This window comes from Bombus terrestris, chromosome 12 (assembly GCF_910591885.1).
Source record: "Bombus terrestris chromosome 12, iyBomTerr1.2, whole genome shotgun sequence".
NCBI classification, from domain to species: domain Eukaryota; kingdom Metazoa; phylum Arthropoda; class Insecta; order Hymenoptera; family Apidae; genus Bombus; species Bombus terrestris.
Window position 1 is genome coordinate 12,442,268 of NC_063280.1, and position 19,731 is coordinate 12,461,998.

Consider the following 19,731-nt stretch of genomic DNA (forward strand, 5'->3'; position numbering starts at 1 on the left):
TACTCGGCAACTCGGGGATCGAGCCGTGCATATTTGCTAGCAGCTGGCATAAAGAGGCCGAGATACTGTCGTCATAAATAGGAATGTAAGCACCCACGGGACTAAGCAGACGAAATTCTTATTATTTTGCGGCATTATAAAGGGGAAGGAAGCGCGACGTCGACGTCGACGTCGGCACTCCGCTGATTTCTACCCATTCCCACCGAAAATAATCTCGCGGAAGCACGCAAATCTGATTTTCTTGCATTCCCTTCCCTAAAATTTCCGAGCTTTCTCCTTATCTTCTCTTGGTTTATTTCGCTCGTTAACGCGAGATCCAACATATTTACCGATTCGTACGAACATCTATTAAACGTTTCGGAAGAATTTAACCTGTCGTTTAGTTTCACGTGCTTTTGAACCTTATTATTAGCAATTGTAATTAGACGTTTTTCTAACGTATAGAATTCCTATAAACGAAATTTATCAAACTTCAAATCGAATATAGATTTTATTTTACCAAGAAATTAATTAATATCGTAGCGTAAAATATCGTCGTAATAATATTTAAATATTTTATCGAGTGATTATGAAATAATTATCGATAATACGAATATAAGCTAATTTCCTATAAATTAATTTAACTAAGAAAAAACTGAAATTCCTTCCGTTAACCTTTTACTCCGTTAGCTTTTGCTATTTTTACCGTTAATCGTGAAAAATCGAATAGAAAACGTTTTATCAAATTATCAGTCCGTTAACGTTCGATTTTTTATTTTTAGATGCGAAGTAATTTATGCGATTAGTTTTATTAATAATTCATCGCACGTTCTTTTTCACGCTAGATATTAAATGAAACATTCATCGTCCCTTTTTTTCTCCGTCCTTCGATTCATCGAATCGATCGGTACGACCTCCGATTTGACCGCTTAAAAATAATTTACGAAAAATAAATCCACGCGCCTAAAGTACATTTCGAGATAAATCACCTTCGACCATAAATCTTTTCATATACTTTTGGCAAAAGGGCAAGTTTATTTCTATTTCATATCCGTTTCTTTCAATTTACATGGCAAAGTTCATCGCACCGAAGGAAAAGAAGGACAAGAACGGGCAGTGGGATTGAATAAGTGACGAATATTTAACGTCGACCTTCGCTCGGTCGATTACTTTTCCCATTTACGGGCATTAATTGCTTCACTCGGAAGTACGTTTTCCAATTAAGCGAAAAGCCATTGACTAAACACAACCGGCAATGGAAATGTTTCTTACGCAATTAACGTTACGTGAACTGTTTGCGGAAACTTTCGAAAGAGTCTGAAGGGGTTAATAACACCTTGTTTCCGTGAAATCTGATGCTTTCTATTTCAGCTTGTGTATGTCGAGACGCGATTGCCGTGTACGTACCGTGAATCTTGGATCTTAAAAAATTCATCGACTCTTTTCTATACGCGTGCGTAGGAATATGTACAGAGACGTAAACACGGCTGGAAAACGACATCTTCCGTAATTGCAAAGGGAACGTCAACGTGCGTGCAAATTACGTAAATCTTTCCGTACGAACAAGCAACCGTTGATGACTTTGCAGAAGAGAACGACGAAGGGGAAGAAACGTCATTTGCAACGAACACGCTGCACCAGCGTTTTATTCGATTAACGCTTTAAATGTAATACAAATTAGAAAACGAAATGCACGGTTCGAAAGTAACGTAGACGATTCACAGCATTGATGGCGATTTAAATAGCACTTTTATTATCAATCACTACCGTCGCCTTGTTCCCATTTTTCTTTCCGCGCCCAATAAACGTATATTGGTTTCATTAATATTTCGTTCAGTGAAAACGAAAATTCTATAAAAAATGACAACTGGCTTTCGCATCGCTTTGATCGTGAAAATTGACTTGGACCGCTACCATTATTATAAACATAATCGATATATGTATTATTAAATTACAATTAAATATATATCACAAATTTTATAACAACGATTTATATTGGTATCGATAATGTAAAGTTCGTTGCGCGATATTAAATTAAATATTCTTGTTCTAAAAATGAACGAATCGAGTAATTTTCAAAATAAAATTTGTTAAAATATTTAGTAAAAGTCATTTATGTTATGTTATGATTTTGCTTTATATCTTTCATATCGAAAATTGCATAGCCAAACGTAATCTAACATTAATTTTTGGAAATTCTTTGGTTTTAAATAAAGTGACATGTAAAATTGAAATTTATTGTACAAAATATCGTGCGTTTTGAACGAGATATCGTATCTTTAACAATAATTTTGCATATTTCGACGCGTTAAAAGCTTTCATTGTTTCGCTCTGATATAGGCAAAAACGTTTCTCCCGTGAGATATACGAAGCTAGTTTATTACATTTTCTGCACTTTAACGAGAACACTTATTCACTTGTCAGTTAACAAAGTCTGTACATCACTGGCACCGAAAATATGTTAAATTACTTGACACACGTGACATGTAGCGGTAGTTCATTCGAATCGATGTGGCCATATTCGCTATTTTATAGAAAACCACCGAGATCTTTTTGCCGAATTTATTAATACAGTAATATCCAATTTTTCGAATAAGAAATTTTTTTACAAAACAAAATTTGATTGACATTGACATTTTTTGTTAAATATGCGCGTGTTAAATATTAACAAAAGATTCTCAGTACCTTTTTATACAGATGAAAAAGAACGTTTGGAACGTAAAATGATACAAGTGAGATGTTTATAACGCTCCTCTTACTTTCATACAACACGATGCGCCACTCAAAACCATCGAATTTTATTAAATAAAATTTTCCTGTATTTCTTATCGTTTCAAGAGTATGACTTTGCCATGTTACGGCAAAGTAACACGTAAAGTATCTGTATATCTGTATTAAAGGTGATATCGCTGATATTTTTTACACTACCCTCCATGTATCATTGAAGGCTTCTTCTTAGCGCACCTAGAATAAACGCATTTTAGTATATTTTACGTACGAAATGATATTGATACTTATCAATTGTCTGTATCGTAAGGAAAATAGGGAAAATCGTATTACGTTTGCAATATTTTATTACTATCCTATTTTATCGAACTTATGCTTCGATGTATCGATCTACTCGTGGACGAAAGCGTATGAAACGAACTCGAGACATTGTTCTTGACAAATTACTTTTCCGAATCACCAGCAAACTCGTAAAGTCTACTTTATTCTACGTGATTACTCGATGTTTACTCGTGTTTCGTGCTCTATCTAGTAAAAAAGAAAAAGCAGAATTCCAAGTACTCTCTATAAAGGAAACAACCTGATTGATAAAAATAAGTGAAAAGCAAGAAAAAGAGCCGATTTCCAACCACGCGAACGTATTCTTTAGGGGATGCGATCTAAAACGACGCTGGCATCGGTAACCATTTCGAGACAGCCGATCTATCAAACCGGCCTAGATCGAGACTTTTAATACGCTCGAATTTCCCGCGAGAGTTACCCTCCCCCCCCCCCCCTCCCGCAAGCAGCTTGGATGGATAGGCACGTACAATGGAATTATGGTTCCCCTATGTTCCCATTACTATGCCATCTACGTTATGCGTTCTATGGTTGTGGTTGCTCTCCTTTCGATACCCTTAACGACGCCCTTCGCTGTTTTATCCCCTTCGCAAATAATCTCCGTGTAACTGACCGCCTACTGTATCCGCCTAGGGAGTGAATGACCTTTGATCCACGATATTTCCTCCTAATGCACGATACGAATGAATCGCGTAGGGCGTGCTCGGGTTTACAGCCCATTTTGTTAGCGTTATTCCGAATCTTTGTTAACTTTGTATGAACTTTATAGCGTTCGCTTCGTACAGCGAGTTCAATCGATTTTGCCCAATTTTAACGCGTTGTTCGATTTAAAGAAAAATTTCAACACTTCGTGTACTGTATGTCAACTAAAAATTTTCACGATCGTTGAATTTGATGTCAATTTGAAAGAATAAGGGATCTCTAAGTAGAAATATTATGATATCTAAGGGCATCCTCAGATCGTCGCTACAATATACCTACCGTTGATATTTCAAGTTTGATCAATTTCTCAACTAAAAGGATCAATATGTACCGTCGATGCGATATTTATCGATGAACGTGTCGTTAGTTTAGTTAGATCCTTGATCGGATCTATATCGGTCGATTTTTATCTAGGTAGATATATGGAAGAAAATATGTCAATTTTATAGCAGTTATGTTTGATTAATTGATCCGAATGTTCCTCGTGGCTAAAGTTATAGTATCGAATATAAAAATTTAAACGATATTTCACCCTTTTCTTTCCTCAGGCTGGAACGCGATCTAGCGAAATGTATTATTGACGAGTTTATAATTAAAACATATATAGTCTTAGGTTTAAACTAAATCTAACCGTAATATGATTGATGCCACAAAAATCGTTAATATCATACCGTGGAACGTAATTTGCAAATTGTACAACTAGGTTGTAGACGCACGGCCTGATATTTGTGTTTCCATGAAATTCTAATGAAGGCTTTAAGATTAATTGACGGAAGAACATGACAGACTGTCCTATTTCATATTCTCTGGAAACAATCCAGCAGTAAGTTTAGAACGGGTAGTCGCATTACCTTTATGAAAGCTTATTGCATCTTTGACCATTCTATTTTGACCGAAGGTTGCTCACTGATTTTTTGCATTATATTTCACGTCTGTTGCATGCTCACGTAGATCGACGACAACAATCGATTTCCAAGCAGTGCTTAACTGAAAAGCTTTGCATGTTTAGGTAGGTATCGAATGGCAAACTAACCGAGCAGCGATGACCGGCTTATTTCTGATCCATACATTTTCTCCATTACATCCATCGTGTACTTTTATTGGATCGCGTATATAATTTTATTTTTTTCAGTAATTTCGCTTCACATAAACGAAGATAGCAGGTCGTAACTTTGATTTCTTCTTTCATACGATTCCAGGCGATCCGAATGCCCACGAAGAAATTATTTTGTGGTACATCGAATATTACACCTATATCGTCGAACGAATTATAAGTTATAATTATAACATAGATGTTAGAAAATGGTAGACATAAAGTCGAATTCTACCATCGACACACTTTTTCGTTTTTCTTTTTTAGATATCAAAGTATAGAAGTCGAGTGGAACGTTAAAGATTCGTTTTCTTATTTTGCTAAAGAAAAGCTTGTGGGTGTCGAATAACCGGATGAAGATTCTGCGTAAATTGAACAGAATTTCTGCACCAAAATAGGAAGCTTCGCGATCCGATCTTATCCTCGTCATTTTTATTTTCTTTATGGAAGAAATTCTGTACGTAGGATGATCTTATATTTACTCGATAAATATTTAATATGAAAAGTATAACACGATTTTACACGAAACCCCTTAAATATCGAGTATCGATTGCAAGAGGCTTTTACTTTACGAAATTTTCATTCGTCCCTTAATATACCTCGATAACTAGACAAATTCATTAAACAGCTGTTTATTTTATAAAACGCCTTTTGTATTTTATAAAACGCCATGTTCGACTAATATGCAAATTACGCAAACACTAAAGTTAGTTCGTAAGATGAACGGGTTTTACTATTTTTAGAACGTGAAACTTTACGAAAAAGAGCTTTGTTCTTAAAACTCGGGTACGCGTAAGTAAGATTTTGCAGTTGTTTTCATATTACATTTCCTTGGACGAAAGATGCCTTATTTTTCAGACGATTGTGGTAGCAGGTTAATTTTGAAATAACCTAATTTAGTTTCTAGTCGAAAATATAATTAATTTGCCGAAAAATACGACGAGCACGTAGCTCATCAGAATGAGAATATTGGGTGGCTAATGACAAATAATTTCTGGTAATTTTGATCTATATTTTATTGTAATCGTTGCTTTAGCGAAACGTTAATCCTCTGAATTTTCTTATTTTTTAGATCCGAATTTCAAGGAACCAATTACCAATGTAACTGCGCCGGTTGGAAGGGAAGCAATTTTATCTTGCGTGGTTCAAGATTTAGCAGAATACAAAGTGAGTCTCTAAATACGATCGATTTTGTATTAAACAAGACGATCGTTTCGAAGATTGTTTTAAGAAATTTATCAAATTTATTCTCTAGCGTATCGTAATGTTAATTGTTAAAGTGTCGATGATGAAATTTGTTTTTTTATATATCAATATATCGATAGATATCGATTATCAACGGAAGGGAAATTTACTTAATCTTCTATAACATAACTAGTTACAACTTTTCGATCTTTTGAATTTGATAGCAAATCGATACTAAAATTTACTAAAATTCGTTCAGAATGCTGCTTTGTTTCTCGTTGCATGCACGCGCATCTTATGGCAAGCTTGGGCGAACGACTCGCGAATAAGTGTGTCCTTCGAGATAACGAATATCGAAATTGCTTTAAGTAACTGCCGCTTGATGAAAAATTGTCAACGAGGCTAATAACTGTCACTACGTTCTTGGCCAAAACGTACCTAACTAGCTCGATAATCGTTGATTTAACAATTAAAAAGATCTAACCTTTTTACATTTTCTTTTTCATTTTGGTAATGGTTATCAACCTATGGTTCTTTTAGATAATAAAAGAAACTTTAGTCGTTCCATGAATTTCGATCGACTACTTAGGAAAATTAAATTTCTGCCAGTGTCTAACTTATACATACCGTATTGTTCGACGGAAAATTTGTAGCGCGAGCTAAAATAAGAAGGAACGGTGCAACAATGCAGCTAAACTTCCGTAATCTAGCAAAGAGCAATCCAAGTTTCAAGCGGCCATGGAAATCAAGCGGGAACCGCAACTCCGTCGAGTTGAACTGTCGGCCCGTTCGCGTTAATGGCGGCGCCAACCTATCATTGCCAGAGATATTCGAAGATCCGTAATTTATAGATGGTCGTTAATCCGGATTGGCAGTCTCAGCCAGGCTCGGGTTAACTAAGATCGACTAGTTGTGTTCCCGAAACGGCAAACACTCGAATCTTATCGGCTTCCATCGAGACGGTATTCTTGCCGTTTCGTATCCCATCTTATAATTAGCAGCCGTTGGAGCCGACGAACATTTTCGTTCGAGCCGCTTGAGTCGATTCGATCGGTCCTCGAAATTCTATACGATAGAGACCGAGCGAGACCGAGCGAGACCGACGTCCGCCTGCCTATCTGCAACTTTCCAACCGACGTCGACGAAGACAACGACGAGTATTCCTTTTTATCCGTCCGCGTAATTTTGTTAATTAATTAACCAACCGCTTCGCTTTGGTGAGCAAGAGGCAGACCCTTGAAGCTCGAAAGATAGTCGGAGATAGAAGGACAAGAGAGGAGAAAGAAATGGAAAGAGGGGAAGGGAGAAGGTGGAAAAAGTGACGAAGAAACAGAGAGAAATTCACTTAACTTTTTCGTGGCCGTTTAACGAGGTCAACGGGTTAAACAACCTTTCTGGATGTCTATGCTCCAGATTGCTTTTTGCTTCCAAGTACTTTTAGTAATACCTATCTCGACCATCCGCTGGCCAGACGAGTCCCGATTACGTTTGAAAATATCAGTAGCCAGTTTTAAGTAACCGGCTTCGATTCGAACGAGATGAAATATCAAGGAAATGGCGAAGATCCGTTACCGTGAAGTCTTCTCGATTTCTTGTCTTGGCTCTTGGCCGATTCCTTTCCCCGGTGGACACCGACCGAGTTGCTTCCAGAAACAATTACGTTTCATAAAGAGTCGGAACGTTTCTTTTTAAAAATCACATCGACTTTCAATGTAAAACGTTAATTGGCTTTATTTTAAAGGGGACAAGAAAAAGTTTCGTCGCGATGAATCTCGAGTACGGATGGAAAATTACGAATGCTTGGCTTCCTTTGGTAACGCTATAAAGCGTCAGACACGCCGGGCATGCTGTAAAAGAGGTTCAGTTAATTTAAGGAAAACTCCGTTTCAAGAAATGTTTGACCCGTTGAATACACCTCTTTTTTATCACGTTTTCCTTTGCTTGGTCGCGCAAAGTAAGAGCCCAACCACGATTTAAATTTGTACATGGAAAAATATTTGTTCCGGTGTTTTTTCATATACGTATGTTTGAAATTTGAAACGCTGCGAGACACCGTTCCCGGGAGGCGTATATTTCTCTTAAACGTTGTTATCGTCCGATTTTCTCTCAAATGTCTTTGACCTAGCGCACAGTTCTCCGTGATTTCAAACAATTTCATATTCCATTTAGTACAGATATAGCAAAGTTATTATAAAATTCCACTGTAAAACGAAAATTACCTAAAATATTCACGCGAGTCTCTTTTGTACAATCGGACATTCCCTGTAACTAACTTGCCTTTTACACCAGATGCTATAAAGCCGACTAATACGATCTGCAGCTGTTTCAACTAGTTTCACATATTGTACGAAAGCTCCATCATCGCGTTTCCACGTTTAAAGCAGACGCGTTAAATTCATGGTACGAAACGAGTCTTGCGCAAATTCGCTTTTTGAAAACAGCTTCTATTCTTTCAAACGATGTGGTATCTTCCTTCGTATAGCACTATAGTTTGCAACGTATATAAAAGTCGTTGCACGTCTCTTCGAATAAATTTTGTCGATATATCGTTAAAAACGGGAAAGCAATTTTATCGCATTTTGTACAGTATCGAAATTTTATAATCGAAAGAAAGTGAGAATCTGACACAGAATGCGACGAATAAGTTTCCGCTATAGTTGCGATATTTTCCTTCTCTTCCGCGTTATCCGTCGCATTTTATCACGTACGATCTTTGCATTATCGTGAATATTTAGGACACCGATACTTGCTTAATCGTCGATATAGATCGCAATCGATAGTTGGCACATTCGAATCGAACAACTCGTAATAAACTATTCGATTCAGCGAGTTCAGCTTCTATCGTAATATTCGAACGCACGAATAAACTCGTTTCGAAGAACAGCCGTCTTCGCAGGATTGTTTTCGCCATCTTTCCGCGGAATTTTCCCTTTTTCAAAAATTGACGGAATGAGACGCATCAAAGTAAATTCTACTTTCACGATAAAAGAGTACGTGATATTTTACATTTGCGCGTCGACTTCATTTGGTAGATTATAGCAAGAGGGAAAGATATCGAAGGGTATTCATCCGATCGGGTGGCGTTGCATGAAATTCAAATGGATGTATTTAGAAAGGTCGGTAGTCTAACCTGCAAACGGCGTTACATTCTTCTGGACGAGAGGAATAGGTTATCGTGGCTAAGGGATAAGACACGAAGACAGGGTAAAGGGGAGGAGGAGCTAGGTTGGAATAATCGCGCCGTTTATAAGCCGCGCCGGTGCGTCCCTCGGTCTTCCGGTTATGCATTAAGATGACGGATAACGGTTGCAACTATGCCGGGAATCTGGCAGCATCACGATCTACAGATAACAACGCCTCTCTAGTATCATTTCGTCCATATATACATATATATATGTATGTATATATAGGTTGCAATACATGGTGAAAATGTTGGTGATTTCAATTAAACATCGATCCCAGTCGCCTCTAATCGATATCGCAAATCAAAAACTAAAGTATTGGAAATATGTTAACGCACTATGCCTACACACCATCGTTGTAAAATTGTCACACCGTGACAAAAAGTTTGCTACTTGCTATTTCAGCTTTAAATCGTACATTCCCATTTCCGTGATATTAATATTTATCGATTTTCGTAAACAATCGTTGTACGTCATCTTCGGAATGAAACAAATAATAGCGCGGATTTAAAATTCTCTTCTTCGTTTTATAGAGTATCTCAAGTTGCATCGATCAACGTATTAAAAGATATATTATTCCATTAAAAAAAGCGATCCATTAAAAAGAGCGATCTTCAGGTACTCGCTTATAGAAAAACTAACAACATCGAAATATGACTCCAGCCCGTCCTCCCCGTCCTCCCCATTCAACTTTTATTCGACTGGAACATTTGCCGATAGAATTCGAACGGTATCGAAAATATTTCAACCGAAATTATAATATTTCGACTCCTAGGTGACTCGTTATTTGGAGAACGACGATACACATATTCGTATGACGAGGTGTCATTTTTTACAAATTATTTTATCGTAATTTCTCTATTCGAGAGATAATTGCTTTTAAATGTTCTCGGTGTCAATGCTGCGTGATTTTTTAACTTTTCGCTCTTCGATGCAGCAGAATACGTTTCAGATTGGATTCTACCTACATTTTTCTCCCCAATCACGTGAAAATGCATTCACACAGTGGTTCGAGCGCAATTCATCCGTTTGAAATGGAAAAAATTTTTATTTCATCTAACGAAAGAGCTTCGATGCATACAGACCAAACTACTCTTTTTCTCTAACACTAGGTTCCCGAATGGTTCGCTCATAAGCAGTCATTTATCGACGGAACACGGTGTACGATGGAACCTCGTAGCGGGCTGTGTAATCGTTCTTCTCCAAATAGTCTTCAAATTATTCGAAATATATCGAGGAACGATCCGGAAATCGATTTCGGTGTTGATCGTTTCTCCGCTCGAATTTGATACCACGTCGGATTTAGAAAATTCAAACGTCATAATTGTCCTCGAATAAATGTCAATTCTGTTAATCAAAAAACAGAAAAAGACGACGACGTTACAAATATTATTTAGCTATTATATAAGCTGCTGTTGCAACAACTATCGGTCAAGCCCTTCTTTCTCCTTCAATTATTATTAATCAACGCTGGTATATTTAGTATTGCACGGTTGGTGTGTCCAAATAAACTTTAACGCACCTTGTTTCCTTGTAGGTGTACGTTCGCAAGCAAGCGCGATTTCATTCTCTATTTTTATCTGAAATTTAAAAACTATGTCCGTTTAAAGTCACGTCCGTGTGAAAATTGGAAAATATCGGCACACATTCGATCGTAATCCGACATTTTCAATTTCGAAACATTTAACATGGTAAATGTCGTCAGAGATTCGGCTCCAATAACATTTGCATAGCGTATAAATGTATTTATCGAACTGTTTCTTCGAACAATTTATTTTTTCCTTCCTTTTGAATTATAGAAATTTAAACTACTAAATACCAGTACGTCAAACCTATAGATTTAACGACCACCCAAGTAAGAAACTGTCTTTGCATTTCACATTACTGTTAAATATGTGTTTTGAACATTAAAAGTAGATCGATAACATCGACTACACAGACTAACGTTATTTACAAAAATTTACAAATTTAAATCAACATAAAGTCCATGGTCTAAACTAATATTAAGTAAAGATTTATGTCTATATCTTTGAATCTATCTATCGCTTATTTTCTTCCTCGACTATTTCATGTTAAATTCACTTCGTTTCAGCCATCGGGTGACAGAAAAATCAACGAAAATCATATTTTTCCCAATTCTTTATACTACGTAATGACAGCGGAAATATCATCCGTCGACAATGAAAACTCTACAATTCGATTACTTTTTTGTCAAATCGAAAAAGCGTTTCACTCGATAAATCGTTTCCATACCATTTTGTACTGAAAATGTTTATTACGTGAGAAAACAAAATGTATGAAATACGATAATTGGTGTGTTTGCTTCATCGTACGCGATCGAACATCGTGTCGCACGTACTCTCATACGCCAAGAGTTATATTGTTATCGTCATTTCGGACACTCTGTAATTCGCCTTCGTACAGCAACGTCTTCTTTCGACAACAGAGTCTGCAGCTATGCTTCTCTTAGAAAATAGGTTGCTAACGATTACAGGCCTGCAAATTTTTATTTCGATCGATACATGACTGAAAATTCAATGAAATCGAGCCTGATATTCTCCTATTTGTATACCCGATGTTTTCAAACATTTAACATACAGAAAATGAGGGAAAAGAATACGATAGGTGTATAAATATGTACACAGAGCGAGGATAACTGAGAAATACAACAACCGTTAAATGAAAATTGAAAACGCAATTAAAACGAAAGTCGGTTATTTCGTTAGTGCGCCATTTCCATCAAATACGGATGCTATAATCGAAATCGGGAAATATGCGTTCAAGTTGACCGGAAACTATTTTAAACGGTTATCCGGTTTAACAGTTTGTGCGTTTAATCCTTCAGAGCGGAGGAGTGTCATTATATAACGGCACGATAGATCGAGCTAGAGAAATGATTGAATTGAGTGAGAGGGTCTCGGATTAACAGATGCATCACTGCTTACAGAGAGCCATGATTAATCCGTGGCCCGAAAACCAATGAATCGAATGGCCTTCGGGGTGAGCTAGAACGAAGACGATGTTTGCAAATAGGGATTGATTTGGGGCAATCTGATGCGTCGTAAACCGACGATAGAATCTACGGTACAAATCTAGTTCTGAATCGATTACGATCGAATTAACCAAACATCGGAAAAAAATCCGCACACTACGACCGTTGCACAAACGTTACGCACAATTGTAAAAGGAAATGCGATACCTTCTGACAATTCGATTATATACACGGTAGTGATTCGACCGAATAAAAATAGAAAAGCAAGTGAATTATATTTGGGAATTCAAATTGAAAATTCATTTATTCCCTACCGAAACGTTCGTTTTCGCGAAATCGTTGCCAAGGAAAAGGATTTATCGAGTTGGTTGAATTTCAAGCGAAGTATCTTAAATATCAAATTCCTTTCGATCATAAACGCATGCACAATATTTAAATATAGTCATAATTATTTAACGAAAGCTTTTCAACTTATTTTCTTCCCGCTTGATTCGTAACCAAAATATTACAGAAAACTAACTATGACGTTACCGTTATAAATATCGCTTTTTAACGTACGTTTCTTGCATCGATTCTCCCATTAGACCGATTTTTAATCGTTTAGCTCGATATATTTCCATTAACCACAACTATAAATTTTCCACCAGCTTAAGTGTCGTTTGAATGGTAAAACTTCTTCAAGGTTAATTCAGGTTAAAGCAGGCTACACGAGAAACAATTAAAAACATAAAAGGCTTTATTAGAAAAGTAAAATAATGGAAACGATATAAGAACGATAAATAGCGGTAAATCAACTAAATTCTTGTTTAATCTCTAAATCCTCCGATGTATTGTGATAACGGTCAAGCGTTTCGTGTAGATTATTTTTGTTTCATCATTTACGCCACATATCACGATAAATGTAAATTGGATAAAACTTTAAAACAAGTTATAGATAACTACCATAAATCCGACAATCGTCAAACACTCGTCCATAGGTTATTTATCTTCGTATTGATCGCTGCCAAAAATCACGCAAAACCAACTGAAATAACTTGAAAGTATCATAACTAAAAGACAATAAATATGCTGGATATATAATGGATAGCCTACGAATGAGTATAGATGAATATAAGTAAATATCAAGAACATAGATTAGAAAAATCAGTACTCGAGAGGGTTCCGAAGAGAAAGAATAACAAATAATTGCTTCTATCGACTTGATAGTCAAGATCGTTGGAGCGAACGAAAGTCCTCGGGACGAAACAACTCGGGAGGGAACGACGAACGATTAGCAAACGATAAGCAAACGACGACCAAGGAACCAACTTCTGCGGAATAGAATCGCTGAACGTTGCTGAATTAAGCAAGATCGTAGTTAACGCTCTCTGTTCGCCGAACGTCCGGACCCACAGACAGCTCTACGCTTGGCAATTAAAATTCAAAGCACGACGATACCTCTCTGACAGAAACGTAAACCCTGACCTACCTAGAACCTATGACCAACCGGTTGCCCGTTATACCTCGGAGTAGGAACAAAGTCTCCTTGGTCTGGAAATACCGGTACTTACTCCGCCATAATACATACACGTACCCGAAGCATCGAAGAAAACACTGCTTGTTATCCAACGCGTTTCGACTCTCGCAGCTCGTTGATTCGAGATCGCTTTGAAACAATTTCCGTTTTGCAAAATCGATTCGGTTACGGTAAAAACGGTAATAAAGTCGATCATATAAGAAAAGATGTTCCTTCAGTTTATATCTGTACATTTTACTTATTGTTTTAGTTAATACTTAAATATCATTGGATCCTTCGCTATAGTTATATCTGTTAGATATTTTACATCACGCACGCTGTAAACTGCAAACGACGATTCCATAAATCTACCGTGTATTTCGAATCGATTAACTATTTCTATATAATCTACCGAACAATTGTTGTCTTTTGAATATATTATTCGATCAAGTAGCAAGTTTGTTGTTTCTTATAAAAGGAAGAATATTTTGAAATAGATCTTAATAGAATGTCTCAAGTAGAATACGTACACTGTATCATTTAGTACAATCAACTGGCAGTACGTGTACCTCTCTTCCTTCGCGAGATCGATTCTCCGAGAGTGAACCGATCAAGTATCTGTAGTTGGCGTAGAATTGTGCAAATTTTTACTTCAACGTCAAACACGAATTCTCAGAAGTACGAGCATCGACAGCGAGGTCGAAACTTTCTTGCGTTTGAAACTATTTCATCGAGAAATAAGAAAAAATGTATCGATATTATGGTCGTTAACGGGAGATGTTAAGACATAAACTATGCAAACTGCTAGAATGTAACCGGGATGCCGGCTAGTCGGTTGCTAACGAACTCGAAAGTTTTCCGCAACGAGTTTCTTTGGGACGAGTAAGCTTCATCGGACTAACGCGAGTTTTACGTAACGTCGAGAGGTTCGCCCGGTGAACGCGTAATTCAACTCGCTAATTTCCAAGCGATTGAGGCGCAGCCAGGCGAAACAAAAAAATTACCGAGAATTCGTTGAACGCTTTGACGTGCCACGCGATAAACGCAAGATTAATACCGTAATCGTGGCACGCTCCACTGGTGGCCAGAAAAGTAAATATTTGAAACGTCTAATACTCGCGGAATATCGCCTTTACCCGTCGCTGTAAAAGTCGTCCTGGCGAATATCGAGCGAAAGATACTTGGAACCTCAGTGTCACGATTCACTTAGTGTAATTAAAACTCGTGTAATAATTAATGGAAACTTGAGAAATCTCGCATTCTGCATTTTTCTGAAGCGATCGTGTCCCATAAGAATAGAAATTTTTGAATATATTCGAGTAACGGTAGTTAACTGGATTGGGACAAATCTCACTTTTACGCGTGTTATTTATAATCTTTCTTTCGATTAAACGACGATAAGAAAGAAGGAAGACGGAACTAACGAGTTAATGTGCTTTTCTAGAGCGTAGCTGCTATAAAGACAAAGAAGAACGTCCTGAGCAATTTTACCCATAAAACCCAATAAAAAGTATAGCGCGTATACATTGCTCGGTACAACTAGGGGATCGCTGCGGTGTAACTACGTACGATTCGTACGATATCGCGATAAAAATTGCTCGTAGAACGATTAGATTTTTAGATAATTATTTAAGAAATGTAAAATGTTTAAGCGACAAGGAAAATGATCCTCAAATAGTTTTACGTAGTATAACGAATAAAAATATCACGTATAAGTTCGAAACGTTTGAAACTTCGAATCTACTAGCTAAATCGTTGTTTTCCTTCTGTCGTTCAATTTCCGTCCCCTTTCTGCCTTTTTACTTCTTTTTCGCGAAAAGGCAAATTAAGGGAAGAGGAAGAAACGACGAAAATTGTTTCGCTTTGTTCGTTCGTCGTCGTACAGCATGGTTAACCAAACCGTAGTTATCGTAGAAATACAGAAAAAAGGATATATTCCGTAGTAGCGGTAATTACGAGTACAATGGAATTTTGTTTCGAGTCTCGTGGGACGAATATGCATTTAGATCGAACATTAGCGGAGAAATCAGCTGATCCTTATCGTTTCTAGAATGACGTATAAGCGGAATAACGCGAATGTTTATCGAAGAGGTGTTTATCGAAAGCGAATAAAGAAAGAAGCGTATAAAGTAGGCAAAAGATCGAATAGTTTCACTTTCTTTCTGCTATGCTAATGACGATATCATTCGTTTCATAGCGTTTAATAATAATATTTGCATTAAAAACGGCGTGGCAATAATATCGTCTTCCGTTTGATTGTTTAATTCGTCCTTTCCTTCTTATTTTTCTTTTTACCTTGAGTTTTTAGAAGATGAAGATGCGCGTGCACATCGCCGCATAAAATGTACGAGACCGTACAAGTTATTTTTACGTTATTTATTTGCAACGGAAACCCATAACAAGATTAAATACTTAACAGTCATTCTATGGCTGCGTACCAAGGTATGATATAATACGATATGATATATGATATCGGTTGTACGAACTATCGGTTGTTCTTATATTTTAGTACGCTATTCGTCAGCAATAATTATTTATTCGGCAATAATTATACAGAAAGGGGAGAACACTTTGACGATTTCAATAACCTTGAACATATCGTCGCTAACACTCCGAACAACTTTTACCTATACGTATTACCATCTTTCGGCTGTAATTTCCAAGATAATACGCATCGAGTATAACCGTAACCTAAAGCCTCGAGCTTCGTCTACGTCGACGGACATTGTCAGTAGACAGTTTACGTATATTGTTGTACGCCGACAGTCGATGGACAACGTACGCAGGTTATCCGAAAACAACGTCGTTTAGTCTAGTATATACTCGTGGAAGTGAGAAATAAATCTGGAAGAGGATTTAGGAATTTTGCAAGGATGGTGAAAAATGATTTTGAAATTTTATTACGAAAAATTGACCGAAAAATGAAAAGAAACGGGAGGATCGTTGCCGAAAGAAAGGTCGGCAAAAGAAGAAAAAATCACGGCAAAAGGAATTTGTCAGCGTAAAAACGATTAAAGATTAAATCGAACTGCGTGTGTAGTCCGATCGCACGTTCTTCCAACATATATCCCCAGACGTTGTCTCTTATTTTCCATCCTCGGATGTCTTTCCATTAACCGCGGATATACGTCTACGGACAATTGTCCGTCAGTGCAGGATTAGGTTTTCATCCGCGGAGTGTGGAATCGGATTTTGTCTTGCGTTGTCTACAGATTTTCCACGAAAGACAAATGCGCACTGTCTGTGACACGTGTCTGCGAACGATCGATAGTCAGCGATGATAAATAATAAATAATTGTCCGTTTGAAATGATTCGCCGATCTTGCCAAGGGTATGCTTCCGACGAATATTTTACAACTTTTATAATATACATTTTCAGATTCAAACTTTGCCAATATAATCAAGACGATCGTGTCTTGTTACGGTACCGATAAGATTTCACAATGTTTCGTGTACGTAACAAGTTTCTATCCAGTGAACGCGTTTGCCATGTGTTAGGCAATTATACTGCACTTTGTTCTCGTCCGAGTTAACCCAGAGTAACTTGTTCGCGATACATTTATCGAGAATGCGATGAATAAAGAAAATAAAAATGACATTATTACAGGTGATGAGTAAAATGGTCGTTTTTAATGCTAAAATCCCGCGACTCGCAGCTAACATCTTCTTGTGCGTTACAAACGCGAGCGTTGTAAAGCTACCTACGGAAAACCTGACGTTTTTGTTCCTTGGGACGGAGCATTGTATGAAAATGCATATAAAGCTAAGCAATTACGTAAAATATAGAATTTAGAAAAATTTAGTAAAATTAAAATACATAAATATTGTTACACCGATATATGTATATACGTGTTTACATACAAATAATAGTAAATAATGCACGATGCAATTACCGAGCACTGCGAAATTCGGCTGTAAACGGTACGAACCGTTAAACAATATTTCTACGTTGGCAGAGATGTTTAGCGGTACGTAGTAAATACGAACTAAATAAGCAACCTGATATAAAATTTTTACACTAGGAGGCTGAAAAATAACTCTAATATGATAATCTCATCAAGAAAAGTATATGTACTTGTCTGTGTATTTTATTACATGAAATAAAAGCGAGTTAATTAAACTCCGCAGAATGGGGCAAATTTTTCTTCTAAACAAGGATGCAGTTTAATACCGAATAAAGAGATAAAATAACGTTATATCGAATACGGTGTAAAACGCCAATGCCTACACACACATCGCTGTACGCGCATCGCTGTACGCGGAAGATTATTAATTTAATCAAGACGATCGCGCTTCGACTATATCTCGATCTAGTACTAGTAATAATAGCGTACTCGCAATTTTATTAATCTTCGCAATTTGACCCTGTATTTTGTACTAGTTGTTCGTTGTAGAAGCTACGGGCTGGCTGCGTGTCGTACAGCGACAAAACCGATCGACGCCACATCAAACAAACAAGCCGTGATCTATGGCCGCGTGCTAAAACGGAGTACACGCGTGATGCGACAACGTCGTATTTCTCCGTCGTCCAGAATGCGTACTTTCGTAATAGAAGTCATAGCTCGTCGACTTCTAAAGTACAAAAGTGGCGTACGATGATTGCAAAAACTATCAGGCCCTACATTTTATTTTTATAGGATAAATTACATTTGCTTTTAATGTCATACATTGTTAAATTACAATCTGTTATCAGCAATAATAATAAATAATAATGATAAAAAATAGTACGCTATTGCAAAAGTGATAAAAAATTTAATACAAATCGTTTCGTCATTTCCTCGGTTCGATCAAAAATTACTTGCTCTCGTGCGAACGATTATGTCTATTCAAAGAAACGAAGCAATTACGCGACGTAAAGTTAAGGGGAGAGGGACATAAAGATGATGTAAAATAACAAAAACATTAAATACACGACGGTAGTGCTTTACTATCTCGTTTACCGAGATAACATTTTTTACGACTTTCCTTCTACGTATAGCAGTTAAGCCGTAGATCCAAGACGTGCACATTACCGCACATAAGACGGTACAAACCGGACGGAATATTGGCTCGTACGATGCACTTGAATCACTTTCTTACTTACTTGGATTTTTAGTGCGCATTCCTGCGAACGTTTCATCATCGATCGTAAATGCGATTACCGACAATCGCAAAGACCAGGAAATGTATCTTGCGTTAAAAGTAAAATATTCGCGGATTCACCGATCAAATTAAATACAGAAACGCCGTAAAATATATATTTTAACAGATCTCTGAACAAAGAGTAAACTAAAATGTCTCGAGGGAAGAAAAATTACTTTGCTCGATATATGTACATTGTTTTATGCGTAATAACGCATAGTAAGACGGTAATAATAATAGAGCTTTTGCTTATACGTTCTTTTTGAATATATTTTAAATATATCTACGTCTCTTTGAGCGTAAGGTAAATTTTTATACGGTAAATATGCTTCCACGTAAATTTTGTAGTTTTCTTTTTTTTTTCCTTTTTTTAATTTTACCAAACAGTTCGAAAAGATTCAAAAAGTCTTATGCCAAACTCGACATTCTATCGTACACTTTGCTTAAAAATATTCGCGTTGTAATTCCGTAATTTTTACCTAGAACACGAAAACACGCACGACAGTCTGCAAAGTTAAAGATAGAATACGGCGTCTTCTATAAATCTTAAAAATTGATCTTCTTCGAGACAACGGTTCGCGTTGTCTCGCAGAGGCAGAAAATTTTTGCCTCTCTGCCTCTTTTATTTAGCTTTCGGAGAAGAATTACCTTCATTCATTGTGTACCACGTACGTTGGAATATCTAGCGTGCTGCACGCATAAAATATATTTGATTCGAACCACGTCCCGAGAAATGAATTTCAAAGTAAACGTTCGTTCATCATTTGGTACGGAGATCTTCAGCCGCGGATAATAAATTTGTTTGAAACGTAGTCCCCTAGAATTCTACGTTTCGGTATGATAGTATTTATATAGCGGACCAAGTTCGATCTCTATTCCTTTGCGTACAATTGGAGGGAGAGAATGCGAAGGAAAC

General features: G+C 37.0%; 1 protein-coding gene across 2 annotated transcripts in view; it reads left to right on the top strand.

Annotated features, from left to right (window-relative positions):
• Window positions 1-19,731, top strand: part of LOC100645685 (lachesin) — a 262,444-nt gene that overhangs the window by 176,447 nt on the left and 66,266 nt on the right. For both annotated transcript variants that reach the window (XM_003399751.4, XM_012314688.3), the window contains exon 2: window positions 5,913-6,007. In XM_003399751.4, coding sequence (XP_003399799.2) covers window positions 5,913-6,007 — 95 coding nt within the window. The remainder of the gene's footprint in view (window positions 1-5,912; window positions 6,008-19,731) is intronic.